The sequence below is a fragment of the Aegilops tauschii genome, chromosome 6 (genome assembly GCF_002575655.3).
Source record: "Aegilops tauschii subsp. strangulata cultivar AL8/78 chromosome 6, Aet v6.0, whole genome shotgun sequence".
NCBI lineage: Eukaryota > Viridiplantae > Streptophyta > Magnoliopsida > Poales > Poaceae > Aegilops > Aegilops tauschii.
Window position 1 is genome coordinate 61,431,993 of NC_053040.3, and position 18,701 is coordinate 61,450,693.

Genomic DNA, 18,701 nt, shown 5'->3' on the forward strand with positions numbered 1-18,701 from the left:
TTTTGTTGTTGCTAATTAATTCCATATTTCATCTAGTCTATTAAACATTTTGGGAAATATTTCAAGATTGACATCTAGGTCGCAAGTACTAGAATCTCACTGACACATCATGCATGATCTTCAACTTTTGGCGTTTGAAAAGGGTAAAAATGTATCTCGACACAATTTACCTCCAAAAGAGATGAAACAAGATATCTAATCTTCTAGACTTTGAGCATTTTCTTCTTACAACATTTTTTTAGATTTCTTGAAGTATTTCTTTGGGTCATCAACGATGTTTAAATGATGAACACACATTGTTCAATAATTTTGTCCGGGAGTACTAGAACCCGGGTGGCGGGTTGTATAACCTATAAATATATTCCCAGCCACTTGCGCACATGAGGATACTTTCAAACACAAAGGTGGAACAACTAAGCTAGCAACTTTGGATGCACCGAGCTAGCATATTTTGAGTCGGTATATCTGTGGCTGAAGCCAACACTTTTAGGCTTAATTAATTAGAGTTGATCTTACGGAGTGTCGACCTTTCAACTAGACAATGCGAGCGTATGAATGTCACACAATCACCCATATCTTGGCAGAAAGAGAAACAACAATTTCTCAACGTCTCCAACTAGCTTGTTTTTCATTCAAGATTTGCATGCACAAGAGTACCCCATAGTAGCAAAAATCAAGTTAATCCCATTCAAATCACACTCTACCTCATTGTTCAGCCATCACAATAACAGGAAAAGTGAATTTCTTTACAACATTTCCCCTTAAAGGTTTACATTGGCACTACTGTGGGAATTTTAAATTTTGTTCGTAGGTGTCAACTATACCAAGACATGCATTGCATGGGGTTCAGTTGAAGCCCCAATTTGTGGGGAAAATGGGAGGCGAACTGGGGGGGGGGGGGCTGGGGAGGAGGAGGAGTGGAGAGGGGGAAAGTGGAGGAGGAGGTGAAGACAAACAATGGTGGAGGCGGGGGGATATTTTGGTTTAACTTTATTTTTTCCTGAAGCAAGAAATATCATATTTCGTGGATATACCACAATGGTTTCTACGCGCTTTTTACGCCCAACTCGCACCTAAATGCTTTAACGATAGCATTTTTTTACCGACAAACCGGGCCCATGCTTCAGTTTCACAGGGGAGTCATGGTCAGCCAGAAAGAGACTTTGACACTTGAACAACTTGTGCTTTGTTTCTTTTGAAATGTTGAACAACTTGTGCCAATGATGAAGAGAATGTCACATATTTGCCTTTTACCATTAATCTATGCCAAAAGTGATTTTGTGTGTGTGTGTTATTTAGCAACTTTAATAAAGATGGAGAAAATTGATCAAACCATCCTTTACTTGAATACCCACAAGTGAAGAAAGGAAAGGCTAGAGGGGGACAAGCCACTACTACTGAAATCAATGACGAGGGAAAAGGATCAAGGAAGAACAAGAACATAGGTGGAGGCGATGATATTTCAAAAATTTACCTTTCTTTTGTCTATCAAAAAATAAATTTATATTTGATGAGTAATTCCATGTTCTATTATTGAGGGGCTTGCACAATATTATTGCACTGAAGTGTGAGGTCCAAATTTCAGCATATCTGCTTCTCCGGGGAGATCTGGTCGTTTCGACTTTGACACTTGAACAATTTATGTGTTTTTTTGGTGTGAAACAACTTATATTGATGTTGAAAGGCATGTAGCTAGCTTTGTGAGGCCAAAAGATCTAGCTGATGTTGATGACAATAGCATGTCTTAGTTGCTAGTCCCTCCATCCAAATATACAGGGCCTAATACATTTTGTAAGGTTGCCTTTGACCAGATGTTAGAGAAATCATATATGACATGCATGTTACACAAAGCATACCATTAAATTTGTGTGTGAAAGGCATCTCATGCATTATTAAACTAATCAATGGTCAAATGCAACCTTGACAAGCATATTAGGCCCTATATATTTGGATGGAGAGAGTAGAATAAATTGAGGCTTTCATGACTCATGAAAGAAAGAAACCATAATTATATTTGTATATGTTATTTATCATTGCGCGGAATTATTCAATTCCTTATGTTACAACTTTCTTTATGAGTGATTGTGTTTTTCTTCCAAGAGAGCCGATGGGCAATTGGGGTGTGTGTGTGTGTTGTGTGCGTGTGTGTGTGTGTGTGTGTGTGAGAGAGAGAGAGAGAGAGAGAGAGATTCTTATTTCTTCTACTTTTGTAATGTGTTTTATGTACCATCTATATGTGTAAGGAGGCATCATACTGTAACTACATATGAATATAGTAAACACACGACAACTTTTGAGATGGTGTTTTATGGTCTAGGTCTTGTGAACGCACATGCCCCACATGAGTCAATAAATTTACACCCGGTGATACCATTACTATCGAACAACATACCACTTATATAACCGAACTCTTTGTTTGCTTATCTTCCAATTTTCATATGTTTCTACATTAACAGAGTATTAGCTACAAACTGAAATTGAAACCCCTGAGAGAAAAAAGTAGGTTTACAGTTAGGATTAGGAAGCAACAGGAATGCCAACACTAGAGATAAAAAGGCGCCTAGTGAGAAAGGACCCATCCAACAATGCTTCATGCAATATGTGCCACTCAGCCTCGTCAGCAATCGATCCTATCTTCCACATCGTTGAATATGGTAAAAAGGGAGAGATGAAGCAAAGCACTACTACTAGGATACCATTTACATGTTGGTAATCATATTTGCAAACGGGCGAGAGCATGCATGGCAACAAAAATGTTGTGTGACGGATAAAGAAAGTTTGGTGTTTGTATTGTGATTTATACCATGCATATGTGTCAGCAGACAACATACTATAAATACATATAAAAACAATAAACATGTTGGCGACACAAGTGTATTTTATTTTGGTAGCACCTTGTTGGGCACCCAAGTGCAAAGGTTTGAAGAAAGCTACATGTATTCCCCTTAGATAGCAACTAAGGTATCAACCCGTAGAGGTAACACCCATCACACAAATCAACAACACTGCAAAAAAGAATAAAAAACATGTTGTGCCCCCAACAAATACAGTGAAGTTGTCAATCTAATTAGCTATGCTTGTTGCAGCAAGTTATGAGCATATCGTATGGTTGAAAGTGTTGTATTTTCATAATAATTAATTGTAGAAAATAGAAGGCATGTTAAATCAAAGTAGTAGTAGTATTTATGTGTGAAATTGGACCTAGTTCACTAGTAGAATCTATCCAAAGAACAGTGACGGAGATGACGATATTTCAAACATGTATCTTCTTTTGTTTGTAAACCATGTTTTACTTTATTGGGTACTTTAGCAATTATACCATTCTTTCATACAGAGGACTCACACAACATATTTTGTGGTGAAGTGTGATGTCTAAATTTCGCATAGCTTCTTCTCTTAAGAGACATGCTTGTCTTGACTTTGCCAGTTGAACAAATTTTTTTCCTGTAGTGCCAAACAACTTATATTGATGTTAAAAAGCAATAGCAATGAGGTCAAGAGAGATACTTGACGTCGACGATGGTAATATATCTTAGAGCATGTTTGGTTGTTGTCCTAGCACAAAGGTGCCTGTCCTGGAGTGTTCCTGGGGCTGCATGCACCTTGTTTGGTTGTCGACTTGGTGATTTCTCTGGTTGCCTGGCCTAGACAAATGTGGAGGCCCAATTAGCCTAGCTAACATGCAGACACACAATTAGCCTGAGGCTGGTCATAGTGGGGATAACTTAGCTAGTAACATAACGCATCTCAAGGCAAGTTTGCTTAGATGACAAGTAGTTAATGATGAGAGAGGTGTTTGTGGTAACATAATATGTTACCGTAACATAACACACCTCAAGAAAAATGAGTCTACATCTTAATAAATAAAGGTTGTATGACACCACACATATGTTATTATCCACTATGAAGGTAGTAACATAGACTAGTAACATATGCATTTTACTAGTCTAAGTTATTTCCCACTATGAGTAGCCTGACCCAAGTGACCCAGATGACTAAACGCAAAGATTGAGGAACCTTGCAGTAGAAACGAGCGCCCCGAACTAATTATAGAATTAAGGAGCTAGTACAATAGATTAATACTAGTTCATGCCCAGGTACAAAGCCAAAATCTTCTAACTCATTGATACATATCCAACGTATTTATAATTTTTTAATATTCATGCTATATTAACATCATTTATTAATGTTTTTGGCACAATATTTATATGAACTAATCTATTAATCTAGTGTCAAAGGTCAGTTCCAGTTTTCTACTGTTTTTAGAAATATAGGTAAAAAATTCACGGAGCCAGAACGCGCTGAGATTTTTGCGCTTTTTTGGGAATTATCCAACTAGACATTTATCGTCTAACTTTTTCCGAGCTAAACATTGGAGATTATTAGTATTAGAAATGCTCAATCCAAAGGGGACATCAATCGATTGTGAACTCGCACCTCTGTAATTCGATCCATTCAACCAATCGGTGAAAAGTTCATAGCAAAAATAGAACGAAAACAAACTAATCAATGAAAAGTAAGAACTAGCTCCACCTGTAACCAAGTTACCTTTTTGGCAGCTATGGCATCACAAAAGTAAATTATGATCTAGTAAAACGTCCATGAGAGCTTATGTCAATTTCCAATTAATTATAAGGTGCTTTTCTAGGAGGCACATTGCAAAGGATAAAGTGCCCTGGTCAGGCGCCACCAAAGGTTTGGGTCTCTCCCAATGTTTGGATTCTCCCAAAATTATAAGGTCTTTTTAAGAGTTTCTCTTTTTTGTTGTTGCTAATTAATTCCACATTTCATCTAATCAATTAAACATTTTGGGAAATGTTCCAAGATTGACATGTAGGTCGCGAGTACTAGAATCTCACTGACACATCATGCATGATCTTCAATTTTTGGCGTTTGAAAAGGGTAAAAATGCATCTCAACACAATTTACCTGCAAAAGAGATGGAAGAAGATATCTAATCTTCTAGACTTTGAGCATTTACTGCTTATGACATTTTTTAGATTCCTTGGAGTATTTTTTGGGTCTACAACGATGTTTAAATGATGAGCACACATTGTTTTTTAATAAATAATTGTGTCCGAGAGTATTAGAATCTGGGTGGCGGGTTGTATAACTTATAAATATATTCCTAGCCACTTATGCACATGGTGACCTCAGTGTGTTGGACTAATGAACCAACTGCATTTTGTGTGTATAATATTGGATGTTGGGTAGGTAGGAGTAAAGTTTAATTGCTCCCAACGACGGCTACTACTTACAGTCATATGTGCATATATAGTTTAAATCACACACACACATACACACACACACAGAGGGAGATTAGTTTAGTTTCACGACTACCTTGTTTTCCGTTCAAGATTTGCATGCGCAAGAGTACCCCATACTAGCAAAAATCTAGTTAACCCCATCCAAACCACACTCTACCTCACTAGTCTGCCATCACAATAACAGGAAAAGTGAATTTCTGTACAACATTTCCCCTTGAAGGTTTGCATTGGCACTACTGTGGAAATTTTGTACATAGGTGTCAACTATACTAAATCATGCATGTGGTTCAGTTGATGCCCCAATTTTTCATCAAATTAACGGCGGCCCCACCTTTGATTGAATGAATTGGATCAGTATGGTACTACGTAGGAAAGAAACCAGTTGCTTAATTGAACAAGAGAGGAAAAACTAGAAATTTGTAATCAAAGTTTTCTATCTTCAATAATAAATAAACTAGTGGAGCAGCCCACTCATTTGCGGGGCTATATTTTATATCAACTACCATACATGTCTTCATTTATACTTGTTCTCTATTATATGGTGATGACCAATATTTTTCATATGAATATGCTTTGTAATATCACAAATGATTCTACTATGAAAACAATATGCTTTGTAATAAAGATTCTGCAATTACACATTCAGCTCCCACGTTGAAATACTATTACTAACACGCATCATAAGATATTCTGATAGTATGAGTTAACCACTTATTAAATTTCATGAGCACCATCCTAACTCTTAGGACAACATAGACTTAACTTGTGTGGCATTCCAAGTACTAATAAACAAGTGAGATATTGAGTCTTACCACAAAGAATTTCAACATCTCTAACAATTCCCATAGAAGAAATACTAGACTTTCCTGCCAGCTTAATAGTTGAATCAGTACCTTCCATTTCACAAGGAGAAAAGGGATAATACATATACTAGCTCCAATATCACTGAAGACACGATAACAACGAGTGCCAATAGTAACTGGAATAATATGTGTTCCGACGACATTCATTGCCCTTTTATTTCTAAGAATATCAGTTGCAACTTGAAGGTAATGAATAACTCGCCCATCTAGGTTCTCGGTCAAAAGATCTTTAAAAATAGCTAATGAGGGATGTGCTTCTATTTTATCATAGGGTTTATTACATTTTAAGTAACTTTTATTAGCCCGAGAAGTTACTAAAGAATGCACTCTAATTCTAGCAGGAAAGAGTGGTTTCTCAACATACTTAGGGACTTTAGTTGTAATGGACCTGATTGCAATTCTAGCTTCATGTCGAGGGTCCTTGTAAAAGTAAGGGATTTTAGTGTTATTATTTTCTTTCCCGCTGAGTCCTTGTGTGCTCATCGTACTCTAACCGCCCCTATATTAAGGCCCTTCAAGATCTTTTCCTATTAAAAAGATGAAGGGCTCTAGCTTGCGTGGAGTTGCCCGTGCGTTGCAACGGAAAAAAAATTGTATGCTCCTACAACAATAAGCATGATAAGACCCCTCTATAGGTCCACGTTGACGCTATCTATTTCAACATAGAACCTCACATCAGTGGCGGAACCAGAGGGTGTGCCGGGTGTGCCGTGGCACACCCAGAAAATCTGGGATTATTGAGCCCAGGCCCACCTCATCTTCTCGGGCTCCACTGTGAGCGAGCGAGAGAGAGAGAGGCACAGGTGCACAAGGCACAACCGCATCTCGCTCGGCCGCCGCCGCCGCTCCCCGCCTCCGCCCAGTCGCTCCCCGCTCGCGCTCGGCCACCGCCGCTGGGCGCTCGCGCGTGGCGGCCGCAGCTGGAGCTCCTTCGGTCCTTCCCGTCGTGGCCATCGACCGTCGCGCCTCCCCTGCCGAGGCGCCGTCGAGCCGACCCGGACCAGACGGCCGCCGCCGCTCCGGTCTCCGGAGGATCTGCTCCTGCCTCCCGACGCTCTCCTCTCCTCCAGTCCTTCCCGCTCCACCGCTCCCCGCCCCGGTCGTGAGTGAGTTTTGACGACGCGGTCACGCCGACTGCTAGTGCGCTCGGCGGCCTCCCCTACAGCTCTCTCAAATTGAATCTTGCATCTATAGCAAACTGATGCTTGATTGCTTCTGCTCTGAACATATGCTTGCTGAAAATCATATATAGCAAACTGATGCTTGCTTCTGCTCTAAACATATGCTTGCTGAAAATCATATGTTTGCAAACTGATGTATTTTGGATGCTGCTCTGAAACATATGCTTGTTGTTGCTCTGAATCGTATGCTTACAAACTGATGTAGCAAACCGATGCTTTTCTGAAACAAATGTATGTTTGAAAACTGGGACGTGTGCCATTTTTTGTTCTTTTGTCTTGCTGTCTTGCTGACATTATGTTCTAATTGTAGAACTGAAGATGAAGAGGAATGGTGAGATTGAAAGGTTTTGGAAGCACTTGAAATGGGTGAGATTGAAAGTGGAAGTGGGCTAAATCAAGAGATGGGACTAGCTAGACCCGGCGATACTCGTTGGGGTTCTCATTTTAAAACCATTATGCACATTGTTAGCATGTATTCCACAATCCTTGAAGTACTTGATGCTATTGGAAAAGATCCTTCACAAAAACGTGAGTGGACAAGAATACATGGAGTTGCTCAAGCCATTGAATCATTTGACTTTGTTTTCAATCTTCACTTGATGCTTGTTATTCTTGGCTATACAAATGAGTTGTCCAAATCTTTGCAAAAGAGAGATCAAGATATTGTTAATGCAATGGCACTTGTTAGTTTGGCAAAGCACTACTAGAAAAAGGCTTACTAGTGGCGCACCAGTTTTGCCTACTAATGGCGCACTACTGGTGCGCCACTAGCACCACGCCACTAGAATATTTTAATGATGGCGCACCACAGGTGCGCCATTAGTATCTGGTATACTAATGGCGCACCCGTCCCACAGGTGCGCCATTAGTAACTGGTATACTAATGGCGCACCAGATGGAAGTGCGCCATTAGTAGCATTTTTTTAAAAAAAATCGTTTTTTTCTTAATCTCAGGTCACTATTTCACATATGAGATATCCAACACATATATATACAACAAGCATCCATATAACAATCATATCCAGCACACAAGTTTCATCATATATACATACATAGCCAACACATAGTTCCATCGTTACATATTACAAAAGTTTCACATTGTTCATCCAACATCGTTATCCATCCAACACCATATTACAAAAGTTTCACATAGTTCAGTTCTCATTGTTCTTCTCCTTCTCCTTCCTCAGCCTGATGCGCCAAGAGCGACGAGGCGGTGGAGGCAGCTGTGGGATGTAGTCTTCTACCACAATTGGCGTGGTCATGTCGCCCAGCTGTGGGATCGCCGGTGCCACCACCGGTGCGTGGTCATTGTCAGGCACCACCACCATCGCGAGGCCACCTTCAGGCAGGACGGGCACGACCATCGCTAGGTCATCCTCAGCCACCACCATCTCTTGCCCATGGTCAGCCAGCACCATCTCTTGCCCATGGTCAGCCAGCACCATCTCTTGCCCATGGTCAGCCACCACCATCTCTTGCCCATGGTCAGCCACCACCATCTCTTGCCCATGGTCAGCCACCACCATCTCTTGCCCTTGGTCAGCCACCACCAGTGCTAGGTCATCCTCAGCCTGATGCCCATCGTCATCCTGCAGCGGCCCACTCTGCTCCTCTTCTCCCCCACTCCAGTCCGGATCATCCTTCTTGTTGTCTTTGCTGCTGCCAGAATCGCTGCTGCTTTCGCTAAAGCCAGAATCGCTGTTGCTTTTGCTACAACCATAATCGCTGCTGCTTTGGCTGTAGCCAGTGTCGCTGCTGCTGCTCCCATTGCCTGTCCAAATGCAACAATGGCCATTAACAATCGATGTGAGACAAAGCCAAATGTAGAGGAATAAGAAGAGGCAGAACGCACTGGCATCTTCGTCGTCAGTGTAGCGCATGCGACACATAGTCGTGTTGAAAACCTTCACGATGAGCATTGTGGCGTCATCGTCGTACCTGAAGAGAAGAAAGTACCCGGTCCGTAGGTCGTAGGCACTGTAGAACTTCTCCCAGCCACGGCACAGGTACATGTGGCCCTCCTCGATCACCAACTCCACGTACCACAGCCTGCGAACCCCGCTGCCGGCCTGTCGGAGCTTCACATTATGTGGCGGATCTTCACCCAGCATGTTCATAAAAGTGTCAGGCAGCCTCTGCAATTTGGGACAAGGAGTGATGTAGCAAACAACAGAGTTATCATAATGAGATGGGTGAAGGGGAGATCTCTCGTTTTATATACCTGCCTCGTGGCTGATACTGAAGTCCCAAGTATGATACTGAAGAACTCGAAAGCATCCAACTCGTACTCCGGTGAGGCAGAGCGGCGGTGGCTGCTTCCCCCCATCTCTGATAAGCAGCAGAAGAGACCAATTAGTACCAGGATTATACATCGACTAATTATACATCTGACCCCATTTATAAAACATGCGATGTATTCCACAATACAAAGAACAACTACCATTAATAGGTTGTTGTTTAGAAGGTTTCCCACATGTGTATCAGAGAACAAACATATGATCTAAGGTGAAACATTAGTGCCATGGTTAGTGGTAATTGGTAAATGCTATTTCTTTGTTTAGTCGATTTCATTTGCCTTGGTCTGAGAAAAAAATGCTACAGTTAGGAAATGCAAACATCGGATTAGAAATTATGTAGAATAGATAATCAACTTTGTTGATTCCTAATAATAGACTTATTGATTGACATTTAGGATCAAAATGCAACCAATGAAAAAAGAAAACAGAGGATCAGAGACAAGCCATGTCTTGCATTGTTTCTATTTTTGTGTTTACGGAAGTACCTAATGGTATTTTTATGATGTTTTGCAGCTGGTGAAAACGTATGAAATTGCATTGTTTTGCAGCTGGTGAAATTAGAAGCACCTAATTGCATTAACACATGTCCAGTTCCAATAGAAATCTTGGGGTACATTCATGCTTGAGACCCATAACAGGAGCTTACTAGCATTATGCATGCATTAACACATGCATCAAGCACCAGCTGCATTGTTTTGCAGCTGGTGAAAGAAGCACCTAAACTACAATACCTTACATGTAAGCAGTGCAAAAGGAGATGAAGAAGATATCAGTTGCTAAACCCGACAGCAATTGTTACACCGCTTTAATATCTCTCAACACTTTCTAGTAGCAACTAACAACATGTATCATCACATAAGGTTTGCCCTATTGAAGTTTTGCACGATTTGGAATATATAACAGTTAATGATGTAATATGGCAATGAAGCAATTGCATTAAAAAAACTAAGACATGTGGAAGAGTGGACATTGTACCTGTCAAGGGAGAGGATTGCTCTGCGACACCACCACTTCTCAAACTTGGCCTTCACAACACACTACATAGACAGATGTAAACTAAAATATGAATTCCTTTGCACTGGGATCATAAAACAAAATATTTAGAACTGAATCATATAGTAATTAATCACAATCTACAGGGCTGCTGCACTCTAATCTTTGCAAAAGAACAAAAAAATAACATTGTTTTAACCTAAACAGAAGTGCCAAATACTAAACAATGACCATTGTTGTTATACTAGTGAACTATCTGCTAGAGATTCTACACCCATACTGAAAGCAATGTACGAGGCTATGAGCTTGGCTCAAGAAGGAATACTCCAACAGGCTATGCATTCCCAATGTTTGGTGTGTGACTGACTTTTGTGTACACTAGGCCATCACTGAATACACGAGTATGATATCCATATCAGAGGTTGATGAATATAGATGTTGTTATGTTGATTACATCTGCGTGTGTGCAAAGTGGTCATAGTGAATTAGAAAATAACAGAAACAGAGGACCCTCTTTTAAAGTGCTCGCAATTTTTTTTTAGTTTGATATGTCTTCACAATATGGGTGTGTGCATTTCTCAAATACAGAGGCCCTATGATCTTCTTAACTTATCTGAAAAATATTATTCGACATTTCAGGCCTTGGATTACTATCAGCTACGAGATGAAGTTCGGAGAAAGGAGCTAAAACTTGACTCACCAAGTCTGCTCTATATTGTATCATACAGTTCATATTTTGTTTCTTCGGAAATTTCTGAAATTCAAAGTTACCCTCGAAGTGGTAGAGAATGGACAGAACTAAAGCATGGGCCATTGTCAGCTTCTGTGTTAGTACCTTGAGCCCTGGTCACCTTGAGCTTCTGTGTTATTACCTACGAGCTGCCACCTTTTTGGCGCACCAGGGAGCTAGAGTGGCTGGAGGTCGAGCTGGGCTGCTAGACGTCGACGGGGCGGATCTCGACTGCGAGGGAGTCAGTCCATGGTGATGGAGTCGGCGCTGGACAGGTGGGAGGGAATGGGGAATGGTGGAGAGAGGGAGGAAGGAGGAAGGAGGAGAGGTACCTGGTCGCCGGAGGGGTCGGGGTCGGCGAAGGGGTCGCGGTCGGGATCCGAGCTCTTCCGGGTCCTCGCTCGCCGCGGTCGAAGGAAAGCAGGGGCCGGTGGCGGAGCACGGCAGGGGCAGGCGGGATGGGCGCGTCGGGGCCGCGCTCGCCGGCGTGCAGGCGCGGCGGACGGAGGGGGCGGAGCAAGGGGGCGGCGGCGTACGGTTGGGGTCGAGGAGTGGGGGATCTGGCGAGCGAGGGAGGGAGGGAGGCGATAGTGCGAGGGGAACAAGTATAAAAATTCTAATGGCGCAACTCCCCCTGGTGCGCCATAAGTACGTCGATTCTAATGGCGCACCTCCCCCTGGTGCGCCATTAGAATTTTGTTTTACTTACTAGCCCGACTGGTCAGGTTATATTCCACCTAACCCTATCTCCATCAGAACACGCCCACTAGCCCGACTGGTCAGCACGCAGCACACACACTAGGAGGTCCTGGGTTCGATTCCTAGGCTCCCCAATTTTTTTTATGCATTTAAAATGCTGTTTGATATTTATTTGTGTTTAAATATGTTCAAACTTGTTTAAATCATAACAGTAATATTTTTTTATAAAAACAGTAATAATTTTTATAAAAAATGCATTTAAAATGCTGTTTGATATTTTATTTGTGTTTAAATATGTTGAAACTTGTTTAAATCATAACAGTAATATTTTTTATAAAAACAGTAATAATTTTTATAAAAACAGGGTGCGGGGGTGCTCGGCGGCGGTGGAGCGGGGGAGGGTGCGGTGGGTCGTCGGGGGTTGCGGGGGGTGCTCTGTCCTTGTCGTTACCGGTGTAGGATTCCATCGTTACCCCGGAGTTCTGATAACCATCGCTCTTCATGTCCTTGTCCTCGGTGTAGAATGTGTAGCTGTTGAATGCAAGGCGGAGGTTGCGGCGCGCGCGGGCGAGGGCGAGGTTGGTGTCAGCCCTGCGGCGCTGCTCCGGCGAGAGTGGGGTGGGGTCGGAGGGGAGGATGGGGAGAGGGAGGCGGCGGGGGCGCGGATTGGCAGCGGACGGAGAGGAACTGGCGCGGGGGAGAGGGACGAAGGGGGACTGGCGAGGGAGAGGGAGGAATTAGCTATAGCATTCATTTGTGACGGTGGAGCAGGCCGGAGAGGGTGCAGGGGGTCGTCGACGGCGGTGGAGCGGGCCGGGGAGGGTGCGGTGGGTCATCGGCGGCGGTGGAGCAGGGGAGCTAGGGTGCGGTGGGTCGTCGGCGGCGGTGGAGCGGGGGAGGGTGCGGTGGGTCGTCGGCGGCGGCGGTGGAGCAGGGAAGGGTGCGGTGGGTCGTCGGCGGCGGTGGAGCGGGGGAGGGTGCGGGGGGTCGGCGGCGGCACCCGGTGGAGTGGGGTAGAGGGTGCAGGGGGTGCTCGGCGGCGAGGGGGACCGGATCTGGCGAGGTGGGATAGCGATCGCGAGAGGGAGGGGGATCGAGATCAAGTGTCCATGAAATATACACTAATGGCGCGCGGGGAGCAGTGCGCCATTACTAGCTTAAACTAGTAATGGCGCACTGCACCAGGTGCGCCATTAGTAGTTTTGCAAAAAAATATAAAAAAAAATTAGTGGCGCACTATGTTGCTGGTGCGCCATTACTAGTTACAACTAGTAATGGCGCACTATGTCCTGGTGCGCCATTAGTATGTCTGGCAAAATAAAAAAAAATTGTTACTAATGGCGCACCGTTTGTCTGGTGCGCCATTAGTGTCGCCATTGCTATATAGCAATGGCGCATCACATGTCTGGTGCGCCATTAGTGGCCATTCCATCTATAGCCCTTTTCCTAGTAGTTAAGAGTAGAATGCAACACTTGAGGTCTCATGGTTGGGAAGAATTTCTTGCAAAGCTAACCTTATTTTGCAACAAACATGACATTCAAGTTCCTTTGTGGGAGGATACTTATGAGCCTCCTGGAAGATCACATCGGTATTATGAAGTACAAACAAATGATGATCGTTATAGAAGAGAGGTATATCTTGGTGTCATTGATCAAACCATTCAAGAGCTTGACAATCGGTTTGATGAGGTTAATACGGAGTTGCTTATTTGCATGTCGGCTTTGAATCCGATCAACTCATTTGCTTCTTATGATGCACTCAAGGTAATGAGACTTGCCGAATTCTATCCCATGGACATATCAAGCACAGATTTGATAAGGCTAGAATTTCAACTTGCTACTTTTATTGATGATACGAGACAAGATGATAGGTTTAGAAATGCAAGTAATATTGGTGAGCTCTCTATTATGCTCGTTGCAACAAAGAAGCATGTTCTTTATGATTTGGTCTACTTACTCATCAAATTGATATTGATTTTACCGGTGGCGACGGCGAGTGTTGAAAGAGTATTTTCAGCAATGAATCTAGTGAAAAGTAAGTTGAGGACTAATATGAGTGATGATCGCTTGAATGATTGCTTGGTGACATTTATTGAACAAGATGTGTTCATGAAAGTAAGTGAAGATGACATAGTTGATGCTTTCATGGCAATGCAAAAACGTAGAGTTACCTAGTGATGTAATTTTCTACTTGTGCTTCTTTCGTGTAAGACTATTCGTATTGTAATCTCACACATTTGAGATATATTTTGTGATCTAAATTACTGTGAAATTTGAATTGAGCTATTCGTGTTATTATTTTGCCATATTTTGTCAGACACTTGGATTAGTAGAAAAAAAATTAGAGTGTGCACACCCTTCATTTCATTGCTAGGTACGCCACTGCCTCACATGTGTTGCTTATCCTTCTTTCCATCCTTACCGACTATGATCACGGTGTCAGACATGATCATAATGCATCCGAACGTCGTCAATCACAAGGTGATTATCTCAGCCACCGCATGCCACATCTGTTATTGAACCTGGCAATAGCAAGCGGGAGTATAATACTTTTAGAACTAATTCGTCGAGCTGGACGTGATGTCCGCTCTTCATGCTCTAAAAAGAGCACTCACTTTGAACTTGAACATCTGTTTTCCAAAATGCATCAACCTTATTTTCAAAACACATAAACACTCTTTAAATCACATGGGCTTTTTAGAAAGAGCATGCATATTTTCTAAATTACAAATATATTTGAAGCACGTGAACGCATTTTAGAATTACATGAACATTTTCTAAAGAAGGGTGAACATTTTTGAAATTATATGAACATCATATTAACATACGTGAACACTTTCTTAAAACTGTACAAATATTTGAAAACATACGAACAATTGTTGAAAATTACATGGCATTTTTCAAAGGCAAAACACATTTTAAATGTCCGCAAAAATTAAAACATGTTAATACTTTACGTGAGTAACTAACTACATGTATTAATTAGATTTGGAGTGTAGCATGACTGCATGAGTGATAAAGTTACGCGTACGCGCTCAAGTTATTTTTTTTCTTGATATATATATAGTGAACGGGAGGTGATATATTCTTGAAGATTTATCCATGTAGTTGTTTTTAGGTTGCGCTGAAAATGACGGCTCACAAACTCGAGAAGTCCGAATCGCACCTATATCTATCAACTCTTCGTAGGGAGCCCACCCGTGTGTCACTTGGCCCATAACTCCGATAGGTAGAGAGAGGTCCACCCAGGCCACCCACAGAAGGAAGAAGCCCACTCGGGTATCTTGTGGCCCATGACTCGGCCGCACAGCTTAGCGACAGGGGCGAACCACAACTACAGCTGAGCTCATAGGGTACCCTAAAAAAAAGCTGAGCTCATAGGGACTGCAGAACTAAACCATACCACACGTGCAAACTGAGCCACAGTTCGGAGCACCAAAATAAACCTATCTAATAAGCTTCTGATCGATGATGGTCATCCCTCACTTCTTTGATTTTCTTGAGCAACAACTCTCTCTAAACTTCTTTACAACTGAAATACATAGAATGAGCACATCAAAAGAGTCAACTACGGTGACAACCAAAAGAAGGGAGAAATGAACTGCAGGCGCTCACCTCACATGTGCAGAAATCAGTGAAACTAATTGAATCAGTCACAACGTAACTCAGTAAGTCTCACTGTCTCTCCTCAACATCTAGCGCACAACAGTAATACTCCCTCCGTCCGAAAATACTTGTCATCAAAATGGATAAAAAGAGATGTATCTTAAATTAAAATATGTCTAGATACATCCCCTTTTATCCATTTTGATGATAAGTATTTCTGGATGGAGGGAGTATATAGCAGTACTACTGAACAAGCAGCAACAGCACCCCAAAGCAGCAATATTTCTTTCTGAATGAATCTCAGGTTACTTCCTTTCTTAAGCCATAGCTTGCACTGCAGCAGCAACTGCTGCGATAGCAAAGCAGTCCGCCGAACTACAGTTTCCTCATCTCTAATGGCGGTGAGCGTGAGCCATCTTGCTGTGGGCTCGTTGTCCTCAATCACAAGCATGTTTCCAGTGTTCATAGCGATGACCTCCTTCAATCTGCATCACCATTACAACATATTAAGCATCCGAGTAACTGAGATCAACTGCACTTGATAGTTATGGTACTAAAGGTGCAATCTTGGCGTGTTTGGCCGTGTTTGCGGCAAATTCTGTGAAATCAACCCTACAAGTATTTGAAATAAAATATGCAAATTTGTGAGATATTAATAAATTTTTGTGATTGTGGACATCCCCGTGCAAATTGCAGAGTAATTCAACTTGCATCACAATACAACATATTAAGCTTATGAGTAATTGAGATTAAACGTACTTGATAGTCAGTCCTGTTGATAGTTGATAATGATGCTACCACCATCGATTGTAACTGCTGCCTGCTACTTGTGAGGCCTAATTAAAAAGATCAGAAGGACGTATGTGTGTGCTCCAGTTGCGCCAAGTGCCTACTAATCCATACAAAACACAAGCCATTTAAAATAGACAAACTTATTCCCTTTACCATTACAATTCATCTAAAATTATTAATTAGTATTTTGAAACATGTATCATAAAAGGGAAAGCATGCAGATCAGTATCTAAGTAGTAGTAGTAGTAGTAATAGTGAGTAGTTGGCGCTAGGCAATGGCAATCTGTGTACCATGGAAGTCTGCATAATATAATCTGACAAAAGAAAAGGACCACATAATAGAATATCAACAATCTTATCCAACATATAATTAATGATCTTGATTCTTCTTTCTGTAACATAGGGAGCTTAGAAATAATAAATTTAATCCCAGTTTTACAACTAAGTTTAGTGGCTCAAACACCCAAGCTCTAGATCAATACTTAGCATGAATTTCTCCAATTTATACCGCTTTTAGATAACAGCACAAAAGATGGGAGATGTTACAACAGAAGCACATTATGATGGTTGATCTGTTATCTCGAAAAGATAATATGGTAGGTCACTAGAAATTTAGCGACCCGTAAACATATATAACCCAGCAAATGAAAATGATTTTTCTTACCCAGCTTGAACGGGGTGAGACAGAGACCTCCTCGTTGGGGCCTTATGCACCGGTGTACTATTATATCACACAGGGGAGCAGCGCATAGGCCGCGACCCAGTAAACTTTTCCGCTTGCGCTCACTCATTCGCCAGCCTTGTTTGCTAGCTATTTTCCCCACTTTTTTTCTGTTGCCGCCGGTCTTTGTTTCAGGATAAAAACACCTTGGTTTTTTATTAACTTGAAGAAGAGGTGCGAGAATCTAAAAAAGTCCACAAATTTGAAAAAATACACACTTGAAAAAAAGTTCGTGGATTATTTGAAAAAAGGTTCACATATTTGAAAAATGTTCACACATTTTAAAAAGTGCACACGTTTAAACAAGGTTCATGAATTTGAAAAAGGTTTAGGTACTTGATTTTTTTGGGAATTTAGATTTTTTTAGGAATTTTAGAATTCTCATGAATTTGGGAAAATTCTTGAATTTGAAAAAAATAAGAAAAATGGAGAATCAAAAAGAAAAATAATAATAATAATAGTAATAATAATAATAACCCATCCTAGATTTGCGTGCAAAACAAAAACCAGCACCAAGAGAAAATAGTGAAGATTCTAGGAGGTTACCAAAACAGATTTTTTAGGTGTGGTTTCCAATACAGATGAGAAAGAAAACCTACATGAGGCGGTCCATATAGGAAGCGCAACTTAACTTACATTGAATGCTCATGGTACCAAACCTACATGAGGTGGCCCATATAGGAAGCGCAACTCAACTGAAATATCGCCTACTACTCCGGGACCTCCTATACGGAAATTCCTATTTGACGCTACTTTTTTTTTGAGCCAACTGCATCCTTTTATTAAACGTTCAAACACATAGGGATACAGATGATATCGAGCAAGCTAGTAAGCCACACATGGCGCTCAGAGCTAAGGGAAGCAGCTGCCTTTGCTAAGGCATGGGCCTCCCCATTATGTTTCCTTCTTTCATGGATAAATTTTACATCATGGAATAACCTCCTCTGGTGCTTTATATCTTGCAAGATAGAAAAATATCGGCATGGAACTTCAGCATCTATGTTGGTCACCACTTCTAGACAGTCTGACGCGACACAAAAAGACTGAACTTGCAGGTCCATAGCGAGCGAAAGGGCCTCGCTACATGCTTGTGCTTCAAGAACTGTGGGGTCAAGGAGGCCTTCGTGCATAATGGCGGATGCACCGAGAAACGTGCCTCTCTTGTCTCTACAGATCACCGCTGAGGCTGCACGGTCGCCGATCTTCGAGAAACCACCGTCGACATTCATCTTGACATCATGACTGACGGGCGGAAGCCACAAGCTAGGCTGCACCCGCTCATTTATATTCCCTGTATTCACATGCAAGTCCCTGGAATTAGCACGCAGGACCCTGGAATTTGCATGCAGGTCCTTAGGCTGCGTCTTCTTCTCTGGAATCATCTAGAGATCGGCCAAAAATTCGTCGATGAAGACATGAGTGCTCAGCGGGCTTTGGAACTGGTTATCTTGGATAGCTCGACGTCTCGCCCACCAAATAGCCAACATCGTTACGAGCACATGTGCTAAGTCCGCCGAGGGTAGAGTATCAACCAACCATAGCATCCATA

The 18,701-nt window shown here is 42.0% G+C and overlaps 1 protein-coding gene across 1 annotated transcript; it reads right to left on the reverse strand.

Annotated features, from left to right (window-relative positions):
• Positions 1–8,880: 8,880 nt before the first annotated feature.
• LOC141025817 (B3 domain-containing protein Os03g0212300-like) lies at positions 8,881–10,118 on the reverse strand. Its single transcript, XM_073501742.1, has 3 exons — positions 9,167–10,118; positions 8,939–9,085; positions 8,881–8,885 (listed from the first exon to the last, which is right to left on the reverse strand). The coding sequence occupies exons 1-3, from the start codon at positions 9,429–9,431 to the stop codon at positions 8,881–8,883; spliced, it is 417 nt and encodes a 138-aa protein (XP_073357843.1). The 5' UTR covers positions 9,432–10,118.
• Positions 10,119–18,701: the final 8,583 nt, after the last annotated feature.

What these genes read in the sequence shown, in the direction of transcription:
- LOC141025817 (XM_073501742.1), bottom strand. Translation starts at nt 9,431, where the DNA reads ATGAACATGCTGGGTGAAGATCCGCCACATAATGTGAAGCTCCGACAG. An exon ending in CACTGACGACGAAGATGCCA is followed by an intron (nt 9,086 to 9,166) that starts GTGCGTTCTGCC and finishes GCATTTGGACAG; the next exon opens with GCAATGGGAGCAGCAGCAGC.